General features: G+C 40.4%; 3 protein-coding genes across 3 annotated transcripts in view; 2 read left to right on the plus strand and 1 right to left on the minus strand.

Annotated features, from left to right (window-relative positions):
- LOC145877130 (uncharacterized) overlaps positions 1 to 23,189 on the plus strand; it is a 167,746-nt gene that overhangs the window by 89,097 nt on the left and 55,460 nt on the right. The window lies entirely within an intron of this gene.
- On the plus strand, positions 912 to 5,104 carry LOC145877110 (uncharacterized). Its single transcript, XM_082972404.1, has 2 exons — positions 912 to 933; positions 4,067 to 5,104. The coding sequence occupies exons 1-2, from the start codon at positions 912 to 914 to the stop codon at positions 4,942 to 4,944; spliced, it is 900 nt and encodes a 299-aa protein (XP_082828530.1). The 3' UTR covers positions 4,945 to 5,104.
- LOC145877111 (uncharacterized) lies at positions 13,851 to 18,235 on the minus strand. The gene is made up of 2 exons (XM_082972405.1): positions 18,217 to 18,235; positions 13,851 to 15,133 (listed from the first exon to the last, which is right to left on the minus strand). Exons 1-2 carry the CDS (start codon positions 18,233 to 18,235, stop codon positions 13,893 to 13,895), a joined length of 1,260 nt encoding a protein of 419 aa, XP_082828531.1. The 3' UTR covers positions 13,851 to 13,892.

Here is a 23,189-nt window from a genome sequence, read left to right on the forward strand (position 1 = left end):
GAGAAAGAAGCTCTCGTCAAAGAGGAGGAGGAAGAGGAGGCTGTTTCAATACAAAAACAAGTAGAGGGTGAGGCTGTTACCGTGAAAGAAGAAGAGAAAGACATTACAGTGAAAGAAGAGGAAGACGTGTTCAGAGTGAAAGAGGAGGAGGATGTTACAGTAAAAGAAGAGGAAGACACGTTCAGAGTGAAGGAGGAGGAGGATGCAGTTTTTGGAGTGAAAGAGGAGGAGGAGATGACTGTCACATCGAAGAAGGAAGAAGAGGAAGAAACTGGATATCTGGTCCCGGTTTCCCAAAGGCATGTTAAGGCATCCAATGGTTCTAACGATGAACGGGCCCTGATTAACACTAGTAAGTACTGTTTTAAAAACAGAGGCACAAACTCTACACGTGTTAAACTGAGGTGTTAAAGGGGAAATCTGTAATTGCTACATCCATTTTTTTTTTCTTTAAAATTATTTAATTATAGCCATTGGTTCTTGAAGAATATAACACATGCCTCATGAGCTTAGTTCAACTGTTGTACCCCATCAGAACCCCAAATAAGCTTTTTTTACTCCAATGTTTAGAAACAATGTAAACCAACACTGTATAGCCTCAACATGGTTAAAACTATAATGTTGATATCATGGATGGTCAGTCCTTGCATCCATCGGTCTGTCTATGAATTTGAGAGTAGTTACATTTCTCCAACCCCATAATCATCTTATTACCAAAACAGTGGTGGAAGTACAGCTTTGTTATTGTTTGGACTGCAGATTGGTTGATTGATTGTGTGGCTTTTTTAAAGGGGCAACCTAGTTTTAAAACAGAAACAAAATGGCTGCCCAGAGACTTGAGCTGTGTTCGAATACTCATACTAACCATACTATATATTATGCTTATTTGTCATAGTATGGATATAGTTAGTATGCCAAAAGTTCCCGGGTGTGGTACTACAGTCGCCAAAATACGAAGTATATATGCAGAGGACACTATTTCTGTGCTTTTAGGGCCCATAATGCAATTCTTCAGGAAATGGGCGGGGCTTCAACTATTTTACCAGATTTGAAAAAAATTGTGGAAAATATGCAGCCGAAGTCCGACGAGAGAGTGGATACAAATGAACTGCTTTAACTAATTATGACAAATGTTAAGAGAATGTTGAGCAATGTAACGATATGTTGGCTACGTTATCCTTACAAACCGCATAGCATATCTTTACAGCAGTATGTACCAGTATGTTAGCTAGCTACGCTGTCCTTATGAACCACACAGCATATCTTTACAGCAGTATGTACCAGTATGTTAGCAAGCTACGCTGTCCTTATGAACCACATAGCATATCTTTACAGCAGTATGTACCAGTATGTTAGCTAGCTACGCTGTCCTTATGAACCACATAGCATATCTTTACAGCAGTATGTACCAGTATGTCAGCTACAGTTGAAGTCAGAAGTTTACATACACTTAGGTTGGAGTCATCAAAACTTGTTTTTCAACCACTCCACAAATTGTTTGATAACAAACTATAGTTTTGACAAGTCGGTTAGGACATCTACTTTGTGCATGACACAAGTAGTTTTTCCAACAATTGTTTACAGATTATTTCACTTATAATTCACTGTATCACAATTCCAGTGGGTCAGAAGTTTACATACACTAAGTTGACTGTGCCTTTAATGTTGGGGATAGGGGACAGTATTGAGAATTTAAAAAAAAATATGTGCCCATTTTTAACTGCCTCCTACACCAACTCAGAAGCTAGGATATGCATATTATTGTTCAGGTTTGGATAGAAAACACTCTGAATTTTCTAAAACTGTTTGAATGGTGTCTGTAAGTATAACAGAACTCATATGGCAGTCAAAACCCTGAGACAAATTCTGACAGGAAGTGGATACCTGATGTGTTGAATTACTTTTAAGCCTATGCCATTGAAACATACAGGGGCTTATTAATCATTGAGCACTTCCTATGGCTTCCACTAGATGTCACCAGTCTTTACAAAGTGGTTTGAGTCTTCTACTATGAAAACTGACCGAACAAGAGACTTGGAACGTTGGTCATAAGCGGATGGCCGATACTACTCTGGCGCGCGAGTGCATGTTGGGTACCCTCGTTCCAATACGTTTTAAAAGAGAATGCAATCGTCCGCCTTGAATATTATTGAAGTTCTGATTGAAAAAGGCCCTAACATTTTATGCTATACAACGTTTGACATGTTTGAACGAACGTACATAATTTTTTTCTCCCTTTTTGGTGAAGACATGTCCGGCGGGCGACGTTCATGTTTTTGAGTAGCCTACACGACGCGCTAACAACACGGAGCTTTTTGGGCATAAATTATGAGCTTTTTCGAACAAAACTACATTTGTTATGGACCTGGGATACCGCACCTGCTCGCCCGTCCAGCATCACTACTCTGGACGGTTCTGACTTAGAATATGTGGACAACTACAAATACCTAGGTGTCTGGCTAGACTGTAAACTCTCCTTCCAGACTAATATTAAGCATTTCCAATCCAAAATTAAATCTAGCATCGGCTTCCTATTTCGCAACAAAGCCTCCTTCACTCACGCTGCCAAACATACCCTCGTAAAACTGGCTATCCTACCGATCCTTGACTTCGGCGATGTCATTTTCAAAATAGCCTCCAACACTCTACTCATCAAACTGGATGCAGTCTTATCACAGTGCCATCCGTTTTGTCACCAAAGTCCCATATACCACCCACCACTGCACCCTGTATGCTCTCGTCGGCTGGCCCTCGCTACATATTCGTCGCCAAACCCATTGGCTCCAGGTCATCTACAAGTCTTTGCTAGGCCGCCTTAACTCAGCTCACTGGTCACCATAGCAACACCCACCCATAGCACGCGCTCCAGGAGGTATATCTCACTGGTCATCCCCAAAGCCAACACCTACTTTGGCCGCATTTCCTTCCAGTTCTCTGCTGCCAATGACTGGAACGAATTGCAAAAATCGCTGAAGTTGGAGACATATATCTCCCTCACTAACTTTAAGCATCAGCTATCTGATCAGCTTACCGATCGCTGCAGCTGTACACAGCCCATCTGTAAATAGCCCATCCAACTGCCTACCTCATCCCCATGTTTTTATTTACTTTTTTGCTCTTTTGTACACCAGTATTTCTACTTGCACATCATCATCTGCACATCTATCTCTCCAGTGTTAATTTGCTAAATTGTAATTACTTCACTACTATGGTCTATTTATTGCCTTGCCTCCGTACTCCATTTGCACACACTGTATGTAGATTTTTCTATTGTGTTATTGACTGTACGTTTGTTTATCCAACGTGTAACTCTGTTGTTTTTTTGTCGCACTGCTTTGCTTTATCTTGGCCAGGTCACAGTTGTAAATGAGAACTTGTTCTCAACTGGCCTACCTGGTTAAATAAATAAATAAAATCTTAACTTTATTGACAACACCCAAATGGATACTGTCATTAACGCGGTTCTTCAATAATTACACATAATTCTTAATGCTTTAGCAAGCATTATATTAAACAGGACATTCAAATATCCTTACAATTATAATCCAAAGTAGTGTGAAATGCATTCATAAGCAACCTGGAAATGGAGGTTACTCCCCTGAGTTTCCCCCATTCACATTCAGAATACATTGTGAAAAACTAAAATCTTTGCTCACCATTTTTGCTCCAGGCAGATATAGTACATCCATAACTAGTGGTTTCCTCATTAGCAGGGAGGAGTTTCTGCAATCAAATTGCATGTGCATCGCCCTCATGCCACAATTTTAGCAAACACAGAAAGGGGCCTATATTGGAGACCAAAAGTCGTCTGGCACACTGCTTAGAGTTTCATCAACTTTAATAACTTATTTCTAGCCTACAATCATTGATGTTACTACTAATGTGAAAACAAGACAAAATATGACTATTCTTGCTCATTTTAAGGCAAATATCAAATAATTTTAACATTCATTACAGACGTCAGTTGTTGTACAACATCATGGCTCCGCTGTTGGCATCACCTTTTACAGTAGATTACCGCTGTTGTGGGCCTTTAATCATCTGTCTGACTTTGTTGTTCACACAGGAGAGATACGGGACTATCGTGGATCCTCTGGGGAGCCTCAACAACCTCATGATGCTGACGAGGCAGAGAAGAGTCTCTCCAGATCAGAACACCTCAATAAACACCAGCAGAGACACACAGGGAAGAGAACTCACTGCTGCTCTGACTGTGGGAAGAGATTCAACTCTTCATCAAACCTTAAAATACATAAAAGAATTCACACAGGAGAGAAATCATACGGCTGTGATCAATGTGGGAAGAGTTTTACTACATCTAGCTATCTAACAATACACCAGAGAACACACACAGGAGAGAAACCTTATAGCTGTGATAAATGTGGGAAGAGTTTTGGTGTATCTGGAGGGCTGACAGTGCACCATAGAACACACACAGGAGATAAATCTTATATCTGTGGTCAATGTGGGAAGAGTTTTGCTGCATCTCTTAGTCTGACTCTACACCAGAGAATACACACAGGAGAGAAACCTTATAGGTGTGATCAATGTGGGAAGAGTTTTACAGGATCTGGCAATCTGACTCTACACCAGAGAATACACACAGGAGAGAAACCTTATAGCTGTGGTCAATGTGGGAAGAGTTTTGGTCAATCTGGCCATCTGGTATCACACCAGAGAATACACACAGGAGAGAAACCTTATAGCTGTGATCAATGTGGGAAGAGTTTTGGTCGATCTGGAGTGCTGACAGTGCACCAGAGAACACACACAGGAGAGAAACCTTATAGCTGTGGTCAATGTGGGAAGAGTTTTGCTGCATTGAGCACTCTGACTCTTCACCAGAGAACACACACAGGAGAGAAGCCTTATAGCTGTGATCAGTGTGACAAGAGATACTCTGATAAAAGATCTCTGATCAAACATCAGAAAATACATACATGAAGGAATTGTTTCATGATATCAATGAAATGAAATCTCACAATGTAGAATGTTTTAACATTGTAGTAGGAGTATTTTAATGATGTCACAATGTAGAACCCTAAACGTTTGTCCCCTGTTCTATTGATTTCAACATGATATGGATATTAGCCTCAGGGGGGAAATCCAGGCTCTGAAATGGTAGAGTTACTATTTATGAGATTTAACAAAAAGTGACTAACAAAAAAATAACGGACAAAAAAAGAGTTGTGTTACACTTACCATGTTGGTGACCCACTTGAATCAAAACGCAACACTTCAAAATGTAGCGAGCTGTTTTCTACAAATTGTCCTCTAACCAGGGATGTACACATTACTCCCAGATTCCGTGTGGTTTTTGAGCTGTTCGTTTTAACAGGACGTGTAACCTCATCTCCCTCCTTTCGCACAATTGATTGCCAGCAGCATACCACCCTGCATCCCACTGCTGGCTTGCTTCTGAAGCTAAGCAGGGTTGGTCCTGGTCAGTCCCTGGATGGGAGACCATATGCTGCTGGAAGTGGTGTTGGAGGGCCAGTCGGAGGCACTCTTTCCTCTGGTCTAAACAATATCCCAATGCCCCAGGGCAGTGACTGCCCAGTGTAGGGTGCAGTCTTTCGGATGGGACGTTAAACGGGTGTCCTGACTCTCTGAGGTCATTAAAGATCCCATTGCACTTATTGTAAGAGTATGGGTGTTAACCCCGGTGTCCTGGCTAAATTCCCAATCTGGCCCTAATACCATCACGGCCACCTAATCATCCCCAGCTTACAATTGGCTCGTTCATTCCCCTCCTCTCCCCTGTAACTATTCCCCAGGTTGTTGCTGTAAATGAGAATGTGTTCTCAGTCAACTTAACTGGTAAAACAACGGTAAAAAGAAAAAAAAATCCACATGATATCGATGAGTTATGACAAATAAGTGTTGTGTTCCTTTGTTTAGGGACCCCTAAATTTAAATGTATCAGTCCAAAATGTAGCTGACTGTCTTCTGCAGGTTGTCCTCTAACCAGTGAGGTGAAATATATCTCCCATTTCCATGTGTTTTTTTAGTTATGTTAGTTTCAACAACACGTACAACCTGATTTCCCCCCTAATCGATATCAGTGATTTATTGCTACTTGTCAAAACAACAGTGTTTTTGGTGCTTGTACAGTTTTATAAGGTGCTTGTTTTAAATAATACAAGTAATATAATTATTGTGGCAGATGTTTGTGTATATAGCACATGTTATGTTTAGGTTTTCAATTTATCACAAACTGTTTCTGCATATTGGTTATTGATTTGGACACGTTAAAACTGTTTTGACATTGGGGATATCCCATCTAGCAAAATGACGTTGAAAATATGACTATGCAATCAAATATTTACATTTCATGTAACATTTAGTAGTGATAATTATTTGTGCAACCAACTGACATTTTTGGTACAATTATATTGACATTGTTGCCCTGTTTTTAGAATATCAGGGTTCATTCTCAGATGTGCCAACACAAATGTACTAGAGCATGACATTGGGGACTGGGCCCCGATCCAACAACATGCCTATCTAGTGAACCCTGAATAGAGAGAGAAGCTCTGCAGTGAGGTGGAAAGTTACTATGGATATTGCAGGGGTTTCCTCTTGAAATCAGACATGTCTGTGGTAAGGACAACTTGGTTTCTGATTGTCTCAAGGGTGGGCAGTCAAGAAGATTAGTTTTTTTGCGTTTAGCTAGTGCGTTGCTATAGATCACAATTTATTTTGACTGCACGTTTTTCCGTGTCGGAGATGAGTTTTGTTTGGGCTCGTTCCAAGGGGATGAGAGTTCTAGAAGCTAGGGAGTTTTAGGAAGAGGAGTATTGTAGAAGCTAGTGGGGAGAATATATATATTTTTTCTTGTTTATAGTTGTTGACAGCCAGTAGACACCATGTTTATATTGGTGAAGGTGAAGCATTGTAGTTGATTATAATGTGAAATAGAAGTTATTTTCAACTAGTAGAAAAATGAGGAAGGGAAGCGCTACTAAGGTACACAATAGTAAATGTTGGTAGACAGAAGGTGCTCTTTGGTAAAAGGGGTGAGTAGGTCATCAAAAAGAAAGGAGGACCAAGACACTCTTCATATAATTGATTAAAATGCCTTTATTAGTATGGCAGGTTCAATAGAAACAATGTTTTAAAAAAAATCCAACGCGTTTCGGCTGCATGGCCTTCGTCAGGGAGTACAAAGAAATGATACAATGTCCTCTTTTTAACAGCTTTTCCAATTAGCCCTAATTTGAAGAGGGAGTGGTTACAAAATTGATTGGACACACCTAGTAAGCAATACTATACACATTAAAAAGTGAAACACTGTGGCTGTGTCATCACAAAAAAGGAAAGGTAATACAACTCCAAGCTAGAGGCACTAGAACACCCAGCAAGGTAGTTCCAACCCTAAACATGTCTGGGAGAGAAGTCAAGAACAAGAAAGCAATCTATTCCCTAGTACACTTGAACCCAACAAAACATGAACAACAGTCTAAACATAGCTGAGGGCAATTGAGAAGAAAGACCACTAGATGATAGCAAATGGACCTATCACAACCCTACAGGAATGGACCTATCACAACCCTACAGGAATGGACCTATCACAACCCTACAGGAAGGGTGAGAAATCCATATCTTCATGTAAACCAGGGTATTTAGTGGCTTGTAGTTTGTAAATCCATATCTTCATGTAAACCAGGGTATTTAGTGGCTTGTAGTTTGTAAATCCATATCTTCATGTAAACCCGGGTATTTAGTGGCCTGTAGTTTGTAAATCCATATCTTCATGTAAACCAGGGTATTTAGTGGCCTGTAGTTTGTAAATCCATATCTTCATGTAAACCAGGGTATTTAGTGGCCTGTAGTTTGTAAATCCATATCTTCATGTAAACCAGGGTATTTAGTGGCCTGTAGTTTGTAAATCCATATCTTCATGTAAACCAGGGTATTTAGTGGCCTGTAGTTTGTAAATCCATATCTTCATGTAAACCAGGGTATTTAGTGGCCTGTAGTTTGTAAATCCATATCTTCATGTAAACCAGGGTATTTAGTGGCCTGTAGTTTGTAAATCCATATCTTCATGTAAACCAGGGTATTTAGTGGCCTGTAGTTTGTAAATCCATATCTTCATGTAAACCAGGGTATTTAGTGGCCTGTAGTTTGTAAATCCATATCTTCATGTAAACCAGGGTATTTAGTGGCTTGTAGTTTGTAAATCCATATCTTCATGTAAACCAGGGTATTTAGTGGCCTGTAGTTTGTAAATCCATATCTTCATGTAAACCAGGGTATTTAGTGGCCTGTAGTTTGTAAATCCATATCTTCATGTAAACCAGGGTATTTAGTGGCCTGTAGTTTGTAAATCCATATCTTCATGTAAACCAGGGTATTTAGTGGCCTGTAGTTTGTAAATCCATATCTTCATGTAAACCAGGGTATTTAGTGGCCTGTAGTTTGTAAATCCATATCTTCATGTAAACCAGGGTATTTAGTGGCCTGTAGTTTGTAAATCCATATCTTCATGTAAACCAGGGTATTTAGTGGCCTGTAGTTTGTAAATCCATATCTTCATGTAAACCAGGGTATTTAGTGGCCTGTAGTTTGTAAATCCATATCTTCATGTAAACCTAGGTATTTAGTGGCCTGTAGTTTGTAAATCCATATCTTCATGTAAACCAGGGTATTTAGTGGCCTGTAGTTTGTAAATCCATATCTTCATGTAAACCAGGGTATTTAGTGGCCTGTAGTTTGTAAATCCATATCTTCATGTAAACCAGGGTATTTAGTGGCCTGTAGTTTGTAAATCCATATCTTCATGTAAACCAGGGTATTTAGTGGCCTGTAGTTTGTAAATCCATATCTTCATGTAAACCAGGGTATTTAGTGGCCTGTAGTTTGTAAATCCATATCTTCATGTAAACCAGGGTATTTAGTGGCCTGTAGTTTGTAAATCCATATCTTCATGTAAACCAGGGTATTTAGTGGCCTGTAGTTTGTAAATCCATATCTTCATGTAAACCAGGGTATTTAGTGGCCTGTAGTTTGTAAATCCATATCTTCATGTAAACCAGGGTATTTAGTGGCCTGTAGTTTGTAAATCCATATCTTCATGTAAACCAGGGTATTTAGTGGCCTGTAGTTTGTAAATCCATATCTTCATGTAAACCAGGGTATTTAGTGGCCTGTAGTTTGTAAATCCATATCTTCATGTAAACCAGGGTATTTAGTGGCCTGTAGTTTGTAAATCCATATCTTCATGTAAACCAGGGTATTTAGTGGCCTGTAGTTTGTAAATCCATATCTTCATGTAAACCAGGGTATTTAGTGGCCTGTAGTTTGTAAATCCATATCTTCATGTAAACCAGGGTATTTAGTGGCCTGTAGTTTGTAAATCCATATCTTCATGTAAACCAGGGTATTTAGTGGCCTGTAGTTTGTAAATCCATATCTTCATGTAAACCAGGGTATTTAGTGGCCTGTAGTTTGTAAATCCATATCTTCATGTAAACCAGGGTATTTAGTGGCCTGTAGTTTGTAAATCCATATCTTCATGTAAACCAGGGTATTTAGTGGCCTGTAGTTTGTAAATCCATATCTTCATGTAAACCAGGGTATTTAGTGGCCTGTAGTTTGTAAATCCATATCTTCATGTAAACCAGGGTATTTAGTGGCCTGTAGTTTGTAAATCCATATCTTCATGTAAACCAGGGTATTTAGTGGCCTGTAGTTTGTAAATCCATATCTTCATGTAAACCAGGGTATTGAGTGGCCTGTAGTTTGTAAATCCATATCTTCATGTAAACCAGGGTATTTAGTGGCCTGTAGTTTGTAAATCCATATCTTCATGTAAACCAGGGTATTTAGTGGCCTGTAGTTTATAAATCCATATCTTCATGTAAACCAGGGTATTTAGTGGCCTGTAGTTTGTAAATCCATATCTTCATGTAAACCAGGGTATTTAGTGGCCTGTAGTTTGTAAATCCCAAAACTTTCCCTTTGGTTTAACTGTTTAAGACGGCCCCCTTTTCTAATAGAGGCCGGAACGTGATCAATACCCACAAAATACAGTACTGAAGCAGAGAACATTAAAATAATCATTCAAAATAATTGGGGAATTATCCAAAGTGATACTCTACTATGCCAAGTCTTTCCTGAGCCACCAGTCATAAGCTTTAAAAGATGTCCTACCCTAAATGATAAATTAGTACACAGTTATCTTCCGGGTGACTCTCAAAAAACTTGGCTTGACCACAAACCCAAGGGCTCTTTTAAATGTAACCACTGCAGAAATATTGCACAGAAAAAGTATTTTGTAGACACAGCTTCCAAAATGGAGTATTACGTCAAGCATTTCATTAACTGCAAAACCACTCATGTCATCTATAGATTGGAATGTCCACAGTGCAAGGTGTTCTACATTGGACGGACAAAGAGACGCCTTCAAGACCGCCTAGCGGAACACAAGTACGCCATACGGGTAGGCAATGACGACTACCCCATGGCAAGGCACTATAAGTCCTTACACCAAGGCAACCCTGCCTCCCTCTCTTCGCCCCAACCCGGGCTCAAACCAGGGACCCTTGCACACATCAACAACTGACACCCCACGAAGCAACGTTACCCATCGCGCCACAAAAGCCGCGGACCTTGCAACGCAAGGGGAAACCCTACTTCAAGGTCTCAGAGCGAGTGACGTCACCGATTGAAACGCTATTAGCGCGCACCACCGCTAACTAACTAGCCATTTCACATCGGTTACACCTACAAGCTGTGGGTATTGATCACATTCCGGCCTCTATTAGAAAAGGGGACCGTCTTAAACAGTTAAACCAAAGGGAAAGTTTTGGGATTAAATATTTATGTCCCCTTAGTGGTTCATCACGTCAGCAAAAGGGAATATGTTCCATTTATGTTTATTTAGTGCAAATTGTCCACTGGTATTGCTGTATGAAAGTGAATTTCCCCCCAGGCATACATACATGTTCTTTGTTATTACCGGAGCCACTGCCTGTTCACCCCGCTATCATTCAGAAGGCGAGATCAGTACAGGTGCATCAAAGCTGGGACCGAAAGACTGAAAAACAGCTTCTATCTCAAGGCCATCAGACTGTTAAACAGCACAGAGAGGCTGCAGCCTACATATAGACTTGACATCATTGGCCACTTTAATAAATGGAACACTAGTCACTTTAATAATGTTTACATATCATTTCTCATCTCATATGTATAAACTGTATCTCAGTCTATGCTGCTCTGACATTGTTTATCCATATATTTATATATTCCTAATTCCATTCCTTTACTTAGATTTGTGTGTATTAGGTATTTGTTGTGAAATTGTTAGATATTAATTGTTAGATATTACTGCACTGTGGGAACTAGAAGGACAAGCATTTCACTACACCTGCAATAACATCTGCTGAACACCTGTATGTGACGAAGGTCATTTGTGTCAAATGTACTTTTCCCCTCATTCACCCCACCTCTTTACATTGCTTATGCATATTCAGTGGCCTGACTGCATCCAGACTATGTCAAAGGCCCATCCTGGTAGATCTGAACCTAATGCAGCTTGGAGTGATCAGAAGTCACATTTAGGTGCCAGGTGTAACTGAGGCCATAGATGCTCCATATCCATTACTTTGAGTGTTTTATATAATAAGACTAAATGTGTTTCTGTGTTGCAGGGGCAGTCAGAAATGGAACAGCAAGGCCACAGAACATGACATAAGCAGAGCTGTGGGAGACCACCTCAAGCCCCTGGTAGAGCCGGGGGTGGTGTTTACCACTCCACCACGCCTTCAGCAGGCTGGAAACGTGGGATTGATACAGTTTTCATAGTAAGGTGGACCAAGAGTTTGTTGATTGGTCAGTCATTGGGTTAATTTGTTTTACAATATGTTCAATCAAAACAAGCTTTATTTATACAGCACATGGATGCAACACAATGGCTTCACAGGAAAAAACTATGAAAATAATCAGAAATATTTAGTACACAAATATGAGGATAAAAAACAATAATAACAACTGAAAGACTAATGAGCATTGTAAGGAAATGCCATTGATTAAAATATTAATTGGATGCAATATCCAACCCAAAATATAACTTGTTTTTTAGGAGGGGCTCTGAAAGACACTATGGGGGTGTCCACTGGAAGTTGACTAGTAACAACAACTTGGACCTAAAAGACACCCACCATGAGACCCACTAAATCTGCCCAAGAAGAGGAAAACAAAAGAAAAACCCACACCAAACTTAAAGACAGGAAGCAAACCAAAAAGGTGGAGCAACTAAAGGTGTTGACTCTCCACATGTATCAAGACAACTGGAGCACTGGGCCAGACACTCTTAAATAGAACCTGGACCAGCTCAGGTGAAACACCTTCCCACTAACGAGATGGACAAGCCAGCACAGGTGTAACACATACTGACTAACGAGGTGACACCAATCAGTGCGTCCTACGTGCTAACGAGCTAGACGGGCTAACGAGCTAGACGTGCTGACGGAGCTAGACGTGCTAACGAGCTATACCTGCTACGAGCTAGACGTGCTAACGAGCTATACCTGCTACGAGCTATACCTGCTAACGAGCTATAAATGCTAACGAGCTATAAATGCTAACGAGCTATACCTGCTAACGAGCTATACCTGCTAACGAGCTATACCTGCTAACGAGCTATACCTGCTAACTAACTATAAATGCTAACGAGCTATAAATGCTAACGAGCTATAAATGCTAACGAGCTATACCTGCTAACGAGCTATATCTGCTAACGAGCTATACCTGCTAACGAGCTAGACGTGCTAAAGTCCAACCTCAAAACATAAATGGAAAAACCAAAGCCTGTAACACCTTAAGACAACAAATATATCCTATATTTTTGTTGGAAAAGTTTGAGCACCACCAACAGAAAACAACTTCCATTTCACATTATAATCAACTACAATGATTCACCTTCACCAATATAAACATGGTGTCTACTGGATGTCAACAATTAAAAATAAGAAAAAAACACGTATTTCTAAATAATAATATACAATAGGATTATTTGTTTCTCCTTTTTCTTTCTATAGAATCCTAAATCCCACTAGCTTCTAGAACTCTCGTCTTCCTAAAACTCACTAGCTTCTAGAACTCTCGTCTTCCTAAAACTCACTAGCTTCTAGAACTCTCCTCTTCCTAAAACTCACTAGCTTCTAGAACTCTCGTCCCCTTGGAACGAGCCCAAACAAAACTCATCTCCAATACGGAAAAACGTGCAGTCAAAATAAATAAAGATCCATAGCAACGCACTGCCTAAACACAAAACACAAATCTTATATCCATTTGGGGGGAAATCAGGTTGAATCTGCTCTTGAAACTAACACAACAAAACAAAAAACACATGGAAATGGAGATATATTTTACCTCACTGGTTAGAGGACAACCTGCAGAAGACAGTCAGCTACATTTTGGAGTGATGCATTTAAATGTAGGGGTCACTAAACAAAGGAACACAACACTTATTTGTCATCACTCATCGATATCATGTTGAAATCAATTGTGTGAGAGGAAGGAGATGAGGTTGCACGTCCTGTAAAAACTAACAGCTCCAAAACCACACGGAATCTGAGAATAATGTGTACATCCCTGGTTAGAGGACAATTTGTAGAAAACAGCTCGCTACATTTTGATTCAAGTGGGTCACCAATGCTGTAAATGTAACACAGCTCTTTTTTTGTTAGTCACTTTTTGTTAAATCTCATAAATAGTAATCCTCCAATTCAGAGCCTGGATTTTCCCCCTGAGGCTAATATCCATATCATGCTGAAATCAATAGAACAGGGGACAAACGTTTAGGGTTCTACATTGTGACATCATTAAAATATATTTTCTGATATTTGATCAGAGGTCTTTTATCAGATTATCTCTGGTCACAGCTATAAGGCTGTGTGTGTTCTCTTGTGTACTGTCAGCTCTCCAGATCGACCAAAACTCTTCCCACAATGATTACAGCTAAAAGGTTTCTCTCCTGTGTGTATTCTCTGGTGCACTGTCAGCTCTCCAGATCGACCAAAACTCTTCCCACACTGATCACAGCTAAAAGGTTTCTCTCCTGTGTGTGTTCTCTGGTGTAAAGTCAGAGAGCCAGACTTACTAAAACTCTTCCCACATTGATCACAGCTATAAGGTTTCTCTCCTGTGTGTGTTCTCTGGTGTAAAGTCAGAGAGCCAGACTTACTAAAACTCTTCCCACATTGATCACAGCTATAAGGTTTCTCTCCTGTGTGTATTCTCTGGTGCACTGTCAGCTCTCCAGATCGACCATAACTCTTCCCACACTGATCACAGCTATAAGGTTTCTCTCCTGTGTGTATTCTCTGGTGTAGAGTCAGCGTGCTAGATGCAGCAAAACTCTTCCCACATTGACCACAGCTATAAGGTTTCTCTCCTGTGTGTGTTCTCTGGTGTAAAGTCAGAGAGCCAGACATACTAAAACCCTTCCCACATTGATCACAGCTATAAGGTTTCTCTCCTGTGTGTGTTCTCTGGTGTGATATCAGGCTGGTTGACTGAGTAAACCTCTTCCCACATTGACCACAGCTATAAGATTTCTCTCCTGTGTGGGTTCTCTGGTGTAAAGTCAGAGAGCCAGACTTACTAAAACTCTTCCCACATTGATCACAGCTATAAGGTTTCTCTCCTGTGTGTGTTCTCTGGTGCACTGTCAGATCTCCAGATCGACCAAAACGCTTCCCACACTGATCACAGCTATAAGATTTCTCTCCTGTGTGCGTTCTCTGGTGTTGAGTGAGAGTGCTAGGTGCAGCAAAACTCTTCCCACATTGACCACAGCTATATGGTTTCTCTCCTGTGTGTGTTCTCTGGTGTAAAGTCAGAGAGCCAGACTTACTAAAACTCTTCCCACATTGATCACAGATATAAGATTTCTCTCCTGTGTGTGTTCTCTGGTGTAATGTCAGCTGGCCAGATTGAACAAAACTCTTCCCACATTGACCACAGCTATAAGATGTCTCTCCTGTGTGGATTCTCTGATGAATTTTAATGCCTGATGAGGTGAATCTCTTCCCACAGTCAGAGCAGCAGTGAGTTCTCTTCCCTGTGGATCTCTGCAGGTGTTTCTTGAGGTGTTCTGATCTGGAGAGACTCTTCTCTGCCTCTTCAGCATCATGATGTTGTTGAGGCTCCCCAGAGGATCCACGATAGTCCCATATCTCTCCTGTGTGAACAACAAAGTCATACAGATGGTTAAAGGCCCACAACAGCAGAAATCCACTGTAAAAGGTGATGCCAACAGCGTAGCCATGATGTTATACAACAATTGACGTCTGTAATGAATGTTAAAATGATTTAACAATTGTCTTAAAATGAGCAAGAACAGTCATATTTTGTCTTGTTTTCACATTAGTAGTAACATCGATGATTGTAGGCTAGAAATAAGTTATTCATGTTGTTGAAACTCTAAGCAGTGTGCCAGACGACTTTTGGTCTCCAATATAGGCCCCTTTCTGTGTTTGCTAAAATTGCGGCACGAGGGCAATTTGATTGCAGAAACTCCTCCCTGCTAATGAGGAAACCACTAGTTATGGATGTAGTATATCTGGTAATGAGGAAACCGATAGTTATGGATGTAGTATATCTGCCTGGAGCAAAAATGGTGAGCAAAGATTTTAGTTTTTCACAATGTATTCTGAATGTGAATGGGGAAAAACTCAGGGAAGTAACTTCCATTTCCAGGTTGCTTATGAGTGCATTTCACGCTACTTTGGATTATAATTGTAAAGCTCGCTTGAATGTCCTGCTTAATATAATGTTTGCTACAGTATTAAGAACCGAGTTAATGACCGTATCCATTTGGGTGTTGTCAATAAAGTTATGATTTTTTAAATTTATTTTTAATTACATTTTGTTTTTCACCTTTATTTAAGCAGGTAGGCCAGTTGAGAACAAGTTCTCATTTACAACTGCGACCTGGCCAAGATAAAGCAAAGCAGTGCGACACAAACAACACAGAGTTACACATGGAATAAACAAACGTACAGTCAATAACACAATAGAAAAATCTATATACAGTGTGTGCAAATGGAGTACGGAGGTAAGGCAATAAATAGGCCATAGTAGCGAAGTAATTACAATTTAACAAATGAACACTGGAGTGATAGATGTGCAGATGATGATGTGCAAGTAGAAATACTGGTGTGCAAAAGAGCAAAAAAGTAAATAAAAACATGGGGATGAGGTAGGCAGTTGGATGGACTATTTACAGATGGACTGTGTACAGCTGCAGCGATCGGTTAGCTGCTCAGATAGCTGATGCTTAAAGTTAGTGAGGAAGATATATGTCTCCAACTTCAGCGATTTTTGCAATTCGTTCAAGTCATTGGCAGCAGAGAACTGGAAAGAAATGTGTCCAAAGTAGGTGTTGGCTTTGGTGATGACCAGTGAGATATACCTCTTTGAGTGCGTGCTATGGGTGGGTGTTGCTATGGTGACCTGTGAGCTGAGTGAAGGCGGCCTAGCAAAGACCTATAGATGACCTGGAGCCAGTGGGTTTGGCGACGAATATGTAGAGAAGGCCAGCCAACGAGAGCATACAGGTCGCAGTGGTGGGTGGTATATGGGGATTTGGTGACAAAACGGATGGCACTGTGATAGACTGCATCCAGTTTGCTGAGTAGAGTGTTGGAGGCTATTTTGAAAATGACATCGCCGAAGTCAAGGATTTATAAGATAGTCAGTTTTACGAGGGTATGTTTGGCAGTGTGAGTGAAGGAGGCTTTGTTGCGAAATATGAAGCCGATTCTAGATTTAATTTTGGATTGGAAATGCTTAACTTCATCGGGGTAGGGGGCAGTATTTTCACGTCCGGATGAAAAGCATGCCCAGAGTAAACTGCCTGCTACTCAGTCCCAAAAGCTAGAATATGCATATAATTAGTAGATTTGGATAGAAAACACTGAAGTGTCTAAAACGGTTTGAATAATGTCTGTGAGTATAACAGAACTCATATGTCAGGCAAATCCAACCAGGAAGTGTGGAAATCTGAGGTTTGTAGTTTTTCAAGAGATTGCCTATTTAACATCCAATATACAGTGTCTATGGGGTCATATTGCACTTCCAAAGGCTTCCACTAGATGTCAACAGTCTTTAGAACGTTGTTTCAGGCTTCTACTGTGAATGGGGAGAGAATAAGAGCTGATTGAGTCAGGTGTCTTATTTTAGTTATGTGCGCAGCCATGAGCACGAGCTCAGTTCTCTTTCCTTTATGAAGACAAAGGACTTGTCCGGTTGGAATATTATGGAAGATTTATGATAAAAACATCCTAAAGATTGATTCTACACATCGTTTGACGTGTTTCTACAAACTGTAATAGAACTTTTTTGACTTTTCGTCTGGACTTTAGTGCGCGCGCCTTCTGCATTTGGAATAGTGAACCTAACGCGCGAACAAAATGGAGGTATTTGGACATAAACATGAACTTTATCAAACAAAATGTACATGTATTGTGGAACTGGGATTCCTGGGAGTGCATTCCGATGAAAATCATCAAAGGTAAGTGAATATTTATAATGGTATTTCTGACTTCTGTTGACTCCACAACATGGCGGGTATCTGTATGGCTTGTTTTGGTGTCTGAGCGCTGTACTCAGATTATTGCAAAGTGTGCTTTCGCCGTAAAGCTTTTTTGAAATCTGACACAGCGGTTGCATTAAGGAGAAGTATATCTTTAATTCTATGCATAACACTTGTATCTTTTATCAACGTTTATGATGAGTATTTCTGTAAATTGATGTGCTCATTCATCGGGGGTTTTGGAGGCAAAACATTTCTGAACATTACATGCCAATGTAAAATGGGGTTTTTGGATATAAATATGAACTTTATCGAGCAAAACATACATATATTGTGTAACATGAAGTCCTATGAGTGCCACCTGATGAAGATCATCAAAGGTTAGTGATTAATTTTAGCTATATTTCTGGTTTTTGTGACGCCTCTCCTTGCTTGGAAAATGGCTGTGTGGTTTTTCTTGTCTAGGTGGTGTCCTAACATAATCTTTCGCCGTAAAGTGTTTTTGAAATCGGACACTGTGGTTGGATTAATGAGAAGTGTACCTTTACAATGGTGTATAATACTTGTATGTGTGAGAAATTTGAATTATGAGATTTTTGTTGTTTTGAATTTGGCGCCCTGCTATTTCAATGGCTGTTGGCGAGGTGTGACGGTAGCGTCCCACCTACCCCAGAGAGGTTTTAACATGCCGGTACATGCTGCTGTAATAACATGCAAGCAAATTGTCAGCCAAAATATCGTGTAAGGTAACTTACTTGAAAAGAAATGTCTTTATTACATTGCTTAACATGTTCTTAACATTTGTCATAATTAGTTAAAGCAATGAATTTGTTTCGGCTCTCGTTGGACTTCGGCTGCATATTTTCCGCCATTTTCTTCAAATCTGAAAATGATGTGAAGCTACGTCCATTTCCTGAAGAATTGCATTATGGGCCCTAAAGTACTGCGTGTATACGTCATATTTTGGCGAATTTAGTACGACATCCGGGAACTTTTGGCATACTAACTACATCAACGACATCATAACCGCCATCGATAAGAGACATTACTGTGCAGCCGTATTCATCGACCTGGCCAAGGCTTTCGACTCTGTCAATCACCACATTCTTATTGGCAAACTCGACAGCCTTGGTTTCTCAAATGATTGCCTCGCCTGGTTTACCTACTACTTCTCTGATAGAGTTCAGTGTGTCAAATCGGAGGGCCTGTTGTCCGGGCCTCTGGCAGTCTATGGGGGTGCCACAGGGTTCAATTCTCAGGCCGACTCTCTTCTCTGTATACATCAATGATGTCGCTCTTGCTGCTGGTGAGTCTCTGATCCACCTCTACGCAGATGACACCATTCTGTATACTTCTGGCCCCTCTTTGGACACTGTGTTAACCTGTTAGGGCTAGGGGGCAGTATTTACACGGCCGGATAAAAAACGTACCCGATTTAATCTGGTTATTACTACTGCCCAGAAACTAGAATATGCATATAATTATTGGCTTTGGATAGAAAACACCCTACAGTTTCTAAAACTGTTTGAATGGTGTCTGTGAGTATAACAGAACTCATATAGCAGGCAAAAACCTGAGAAGATTCCAAACAGGAAGTACCCTCTCTGACCATTCCTTGGGCTTCTTGGCTCTGTTTAAAGAAAATTTAGGATATTTGCTGTAACGTGACACTTCCTACGGCTCCCATAGGCTCTCAGAACCCGGGAAAAAGCTGAATGATGTAATTCCAGCCGCTGGCTGAAAAACTTTAGCGCGTTTGGATGGAAGTCGATCAGAGGGCCATCAGACTGAGGCTCGTGCACGAGGGGATCCCATGCTTTTACTTTCTCTCTCTTTGAACGTAAACACGCTTTCCCTGTCGGAATATTATCGCTTTTTTACGAGAAAAATTGCATAAAAATTGATTTTCAACAGCGGTTGACATGCTTCGAAGTACGGTAATGGAATATTTAGAATTTTTTTGTCACAAAACGCGTCGGGCGCGTAACCCTTATTTACCCTTTCAGATAGTGTCTTGAACGCACGAACAAAACGCCGCTATTTGGATATAACTATGGATTATTTGGGACCAAACCAACATTTGTTATTGAAGTAGAAGTCCTGGGAGTGCATTCTGACGAAGAACAGCAAAGGTAATAACATTTTTCTTATAGTAAATCTGAGTTTGGTGAGTGCTAAACTTGCTGGGTGTCTAAATAGCTAGCCCTGTGATGCCGGGCTATCTACTTAGAATATTGCAAAATGTGCTTTCACCGAAAAGCTATTTTAAAATCGGACATATCGAGTGCATAGAGGAGTTCTGTATCTATAATTCTTAAAATAATTGTTATGCTTTTTGTGAACGTTTATCGTGAGTAATTTAGTACATTTTTAGTAAATTCACCGGAAGTTTGCGGGGGGTATGCTAGTTCTGAACGTCACATGCTAATGTAAAAAGCTGTTTTTTGATATAAATATGAACTTGATTGAACAAAACATGCATGTATTGTATAACATAATGTCCTAGGGTTGTCATCTGATGAAGATCATCAAAGGTTAGTGCTGCATTTAGCTGTCTTTTGGGTTTATGTGACATTATATGCTAGCTTGAAAAATGGGTGTCTGATTATTTCTGGCTGGGTACTCTGCTGACATAATCTAATGTTTTGCTTTTGTTGTAAAGCCTTTTTGAAATCGGACAGTGTGGTTAGATTAACGAGAGTCTTGTCTTTAAAATGGTGTAAAATAGTCATATGTTTGAGAAATTGAAGTAATAGCATTTCTAAGGTATTTGAATAACGCGCCACTGGCTGTTACGTAGGTGGGACGAAATCGTCCCACTGGCCCTAGAGAAGTTAACTAACCTCCAAACGAGCTTCAATGCCATACAACTCTCCTTCCGTGGCCTCCAACTGCTCTTAAACGCAGGTAAAACTAAATGCATGCTATTCAATCGATCACTGCCCGCACCTGCTCGCCCATCCAGTATCACTACTCTGGACGGCTCTGACTTAGAATACGTGGACAACTACAAATACCTGGGTGTCTGGTTAGACTGTAAACTCTCCTTCCAGACTCACATTAAGCATCTCCAATCCAAAATTAAATCTAGAATCGGCTTCCTATATCTCAACAAAGCATCCTTCATACCCTCGTAAAACTGACCATCCTACCGATCCTCGACTTCGGTGATGTCATCTATAAAATAGCCTCCAAAACTCTACTCAACAAACTGGATGCAGTCTATCACAGTGCCATCCGTTTTGTCACCAAAGTCCCATATACCACCCACCATTGCGACCTGTACGCTCTCGTTGGTTGGCCCTCGTTTCATACTCGTCGCCAAACCCACTGGCTACAGGTTATCTACAAGTCTCTGCTAGGTAAAGCCCCGTCTTATCTCAACTCACTGGTCACCATAGCACCACCCACTCGTAGCATGCGCTCCAGCAGGTATATCTCACTGGTCACCCCCAAAGCCAACACCTCCTTTGGTCGTCTTTCCTTACAGTTCTCTGCTGCCAATGACTGGAACGAACTGCAAAAATCTCTGAAGCTGGAGACTCATATCTCCCTCACTAGCTTTAAGCACCAGCTGTCAGAGCAGCTCACAGATCACTGCACCTGTACATAGCCCATCTGTAAACACCCATTTACTATATAACCATTGATTCTTGAAGAATATAACTTATAAATGCCTCAAACTGTATTACCCCACCAGAAACCAAAACATAAGCTTGTATAACGCCACTGTTTGTAAACAAGCCTTATATCTTCTGTATAGCTGTGAAATCTGGTTAAAACTATAATTTTGACCTTATGGATGGCCAGTGCTTGTATTTATAGTGTAGTCAATTCAGGGGGTTGTCCTGAGCTAGACTCAAACCTGGGTCCAGCAACTGTCAAGCCAACACCTTATAACTGTTATGTCAAGATGTCTGAACTTCTTGAGGAGGTCGCTAGGTTTTGGGTTACGGTTTCTACAATAGCTTTCTCTATGAATTTGAGAGTGGTTACACTTCTCCTTCCCCCATCCCTCAGATGTTTACCAAACCAAGTCTCTGGGCGGATAATTTTTTGCTATTTAAATCCTAGGTTATCCCTATAAAATAGCCACACATCTATCAACCAATCTGCAGTTGAAACAATAACAAAGCTGTCATTCCACCACTAGTTTGGTTATAAGATGATGATGGGGCTGGAGAAATGTAACTACTCTCAAATTCATAGACAGACCTGCGGATGCAAGGACTGACCATCCATGATATCAACATTATAGTTTTAACCATGTTGAGGCTATACAGTGTTGGTTTACATTGTTTCTAAACATTGGAGTAAAAAAAGCTTATTTGGGGTTCTGATGGGGTACAACAGTTGAACTAAGCTCATGAGGCATGTGTTATATTCTTCAAGAATCAATGGCTATAAATAAATAATTATAAAGTCTAAATATGGATGTAGCTATTGCATATTTCCCCTTTAACACCACACATCAGTTCAACAACTGCAGAGTTTGTGCCTCTGTTTTTAAGACAGTACTTACTAGTGTTAATCAGGGAACGGTTTCTCAAAACCATCTTATTGCTAAGTTCACCGTTAGAACCATTGGACGCCTTAAGATGCGTTTGGGAAACCGGGCCCAGATATCCAGTTTCCTCCTCTTCTTCTTCCTCCTCCTTTTTCGATGTGACAGTGATCTCCTCCTCCTCCTCTTTCACTCCAAAAACAGCATCCTCCTCTTTCTCATCCTCCTCTTCTTTTACTGTAACATCCTCCTCCTCTTTCACTCTGAACGAGTCTTCCTCTTCTTTCACTGAAACGTCTTTCTCTTCTTCTTTCACTGTAACAGCTTCACCCTCTACTTGTTTTTGTATTGTAACATCTTTCTCCTCCTCCTCCTCTTTCACAAGAGTTTCTTTCTCCGTCCAGCAGACCTCCTCTTCTTTAGCAGGAGGAGAGTAACTTAGTGAACTCATGGTCGGAGATGTTAGTTAGTTAGCATTAGCAACTAGCCTAGTTCTAAGCTAACTTAGCAAACCAGCTAGCTGACAAACAACGTAAATATATAATTAAATGGTCCAACAAGTACATACGACAGAAGTGTGTTTAATACACAGCGACTAATATACACCAAACCAGTGTAAAGAGCGTGAATGTTGTAGCTATGTTTGTTAGAAAGCTACCGAGGTGTCTGACTAGCTGTTGTTGTTGAAGGAGCGTCCCGTCCACTAGATTCTACGTCACACTGGCAGCATCGCCTGAACCTAAAAGACGCACATCGCCATCTGCTGACTGTACTGGGCAACGCAGTTGAGGAACCAAACGTTTATTTTTCATTTATTTCATAAAAGTTTAATATTATATTAAGTCGTTCAAAGAGCAGCATGTGTTGATTGATTCGTTTTTAATGAGTGAGAATTTAATACAAACTTTACACCCACTACATATTTGCATTGAACCATACTTCTGACATGGATCATTTTGACCCCAGAGGCATATCTTTTATCATAGCAAAAATGTAGTTTATTCAATTCTTCATGACTTTGTCAATCAACTTGTTCTTAATAAATCTAAATCATGGTTTAGTGTTTCTGTATCAATATGGACTTTTAACAAATTCAAATCCTTTGGAGTCATTTCGACCCCAGACAAAAGCACCTTT

This window comes from Salmo salar, unplaced genomic scaffold (genome assembly GCF_965601325.2).
Source record: "Salmo salar unplaced genomic scaffold, fSalSal1 ptg000687l, whole genome shotgun sequence".
NCBI classification, from domain to species: domain Eukaryota; kingdom Metazoa; phylum Chordata; class Actinopteri; order Salmoniformes; family Salmonidae; genus Salmo; species Salmo salar.

Bases quoted from the DNA above. Each gene is read 5' to 3' on its own strand.
- LOC145877110 (XM_082972404.1), top strand. From the start codon at position 912: ATGCCAAAAGTTCCCGGGTGTG. The intron at 934-4,066 runs GTACTACAGTCG...TTGTTCACACAG, and splicing joins GCCAAAAGTTCCCGGGTGTG to GAGAGATACGGGACTATCGT.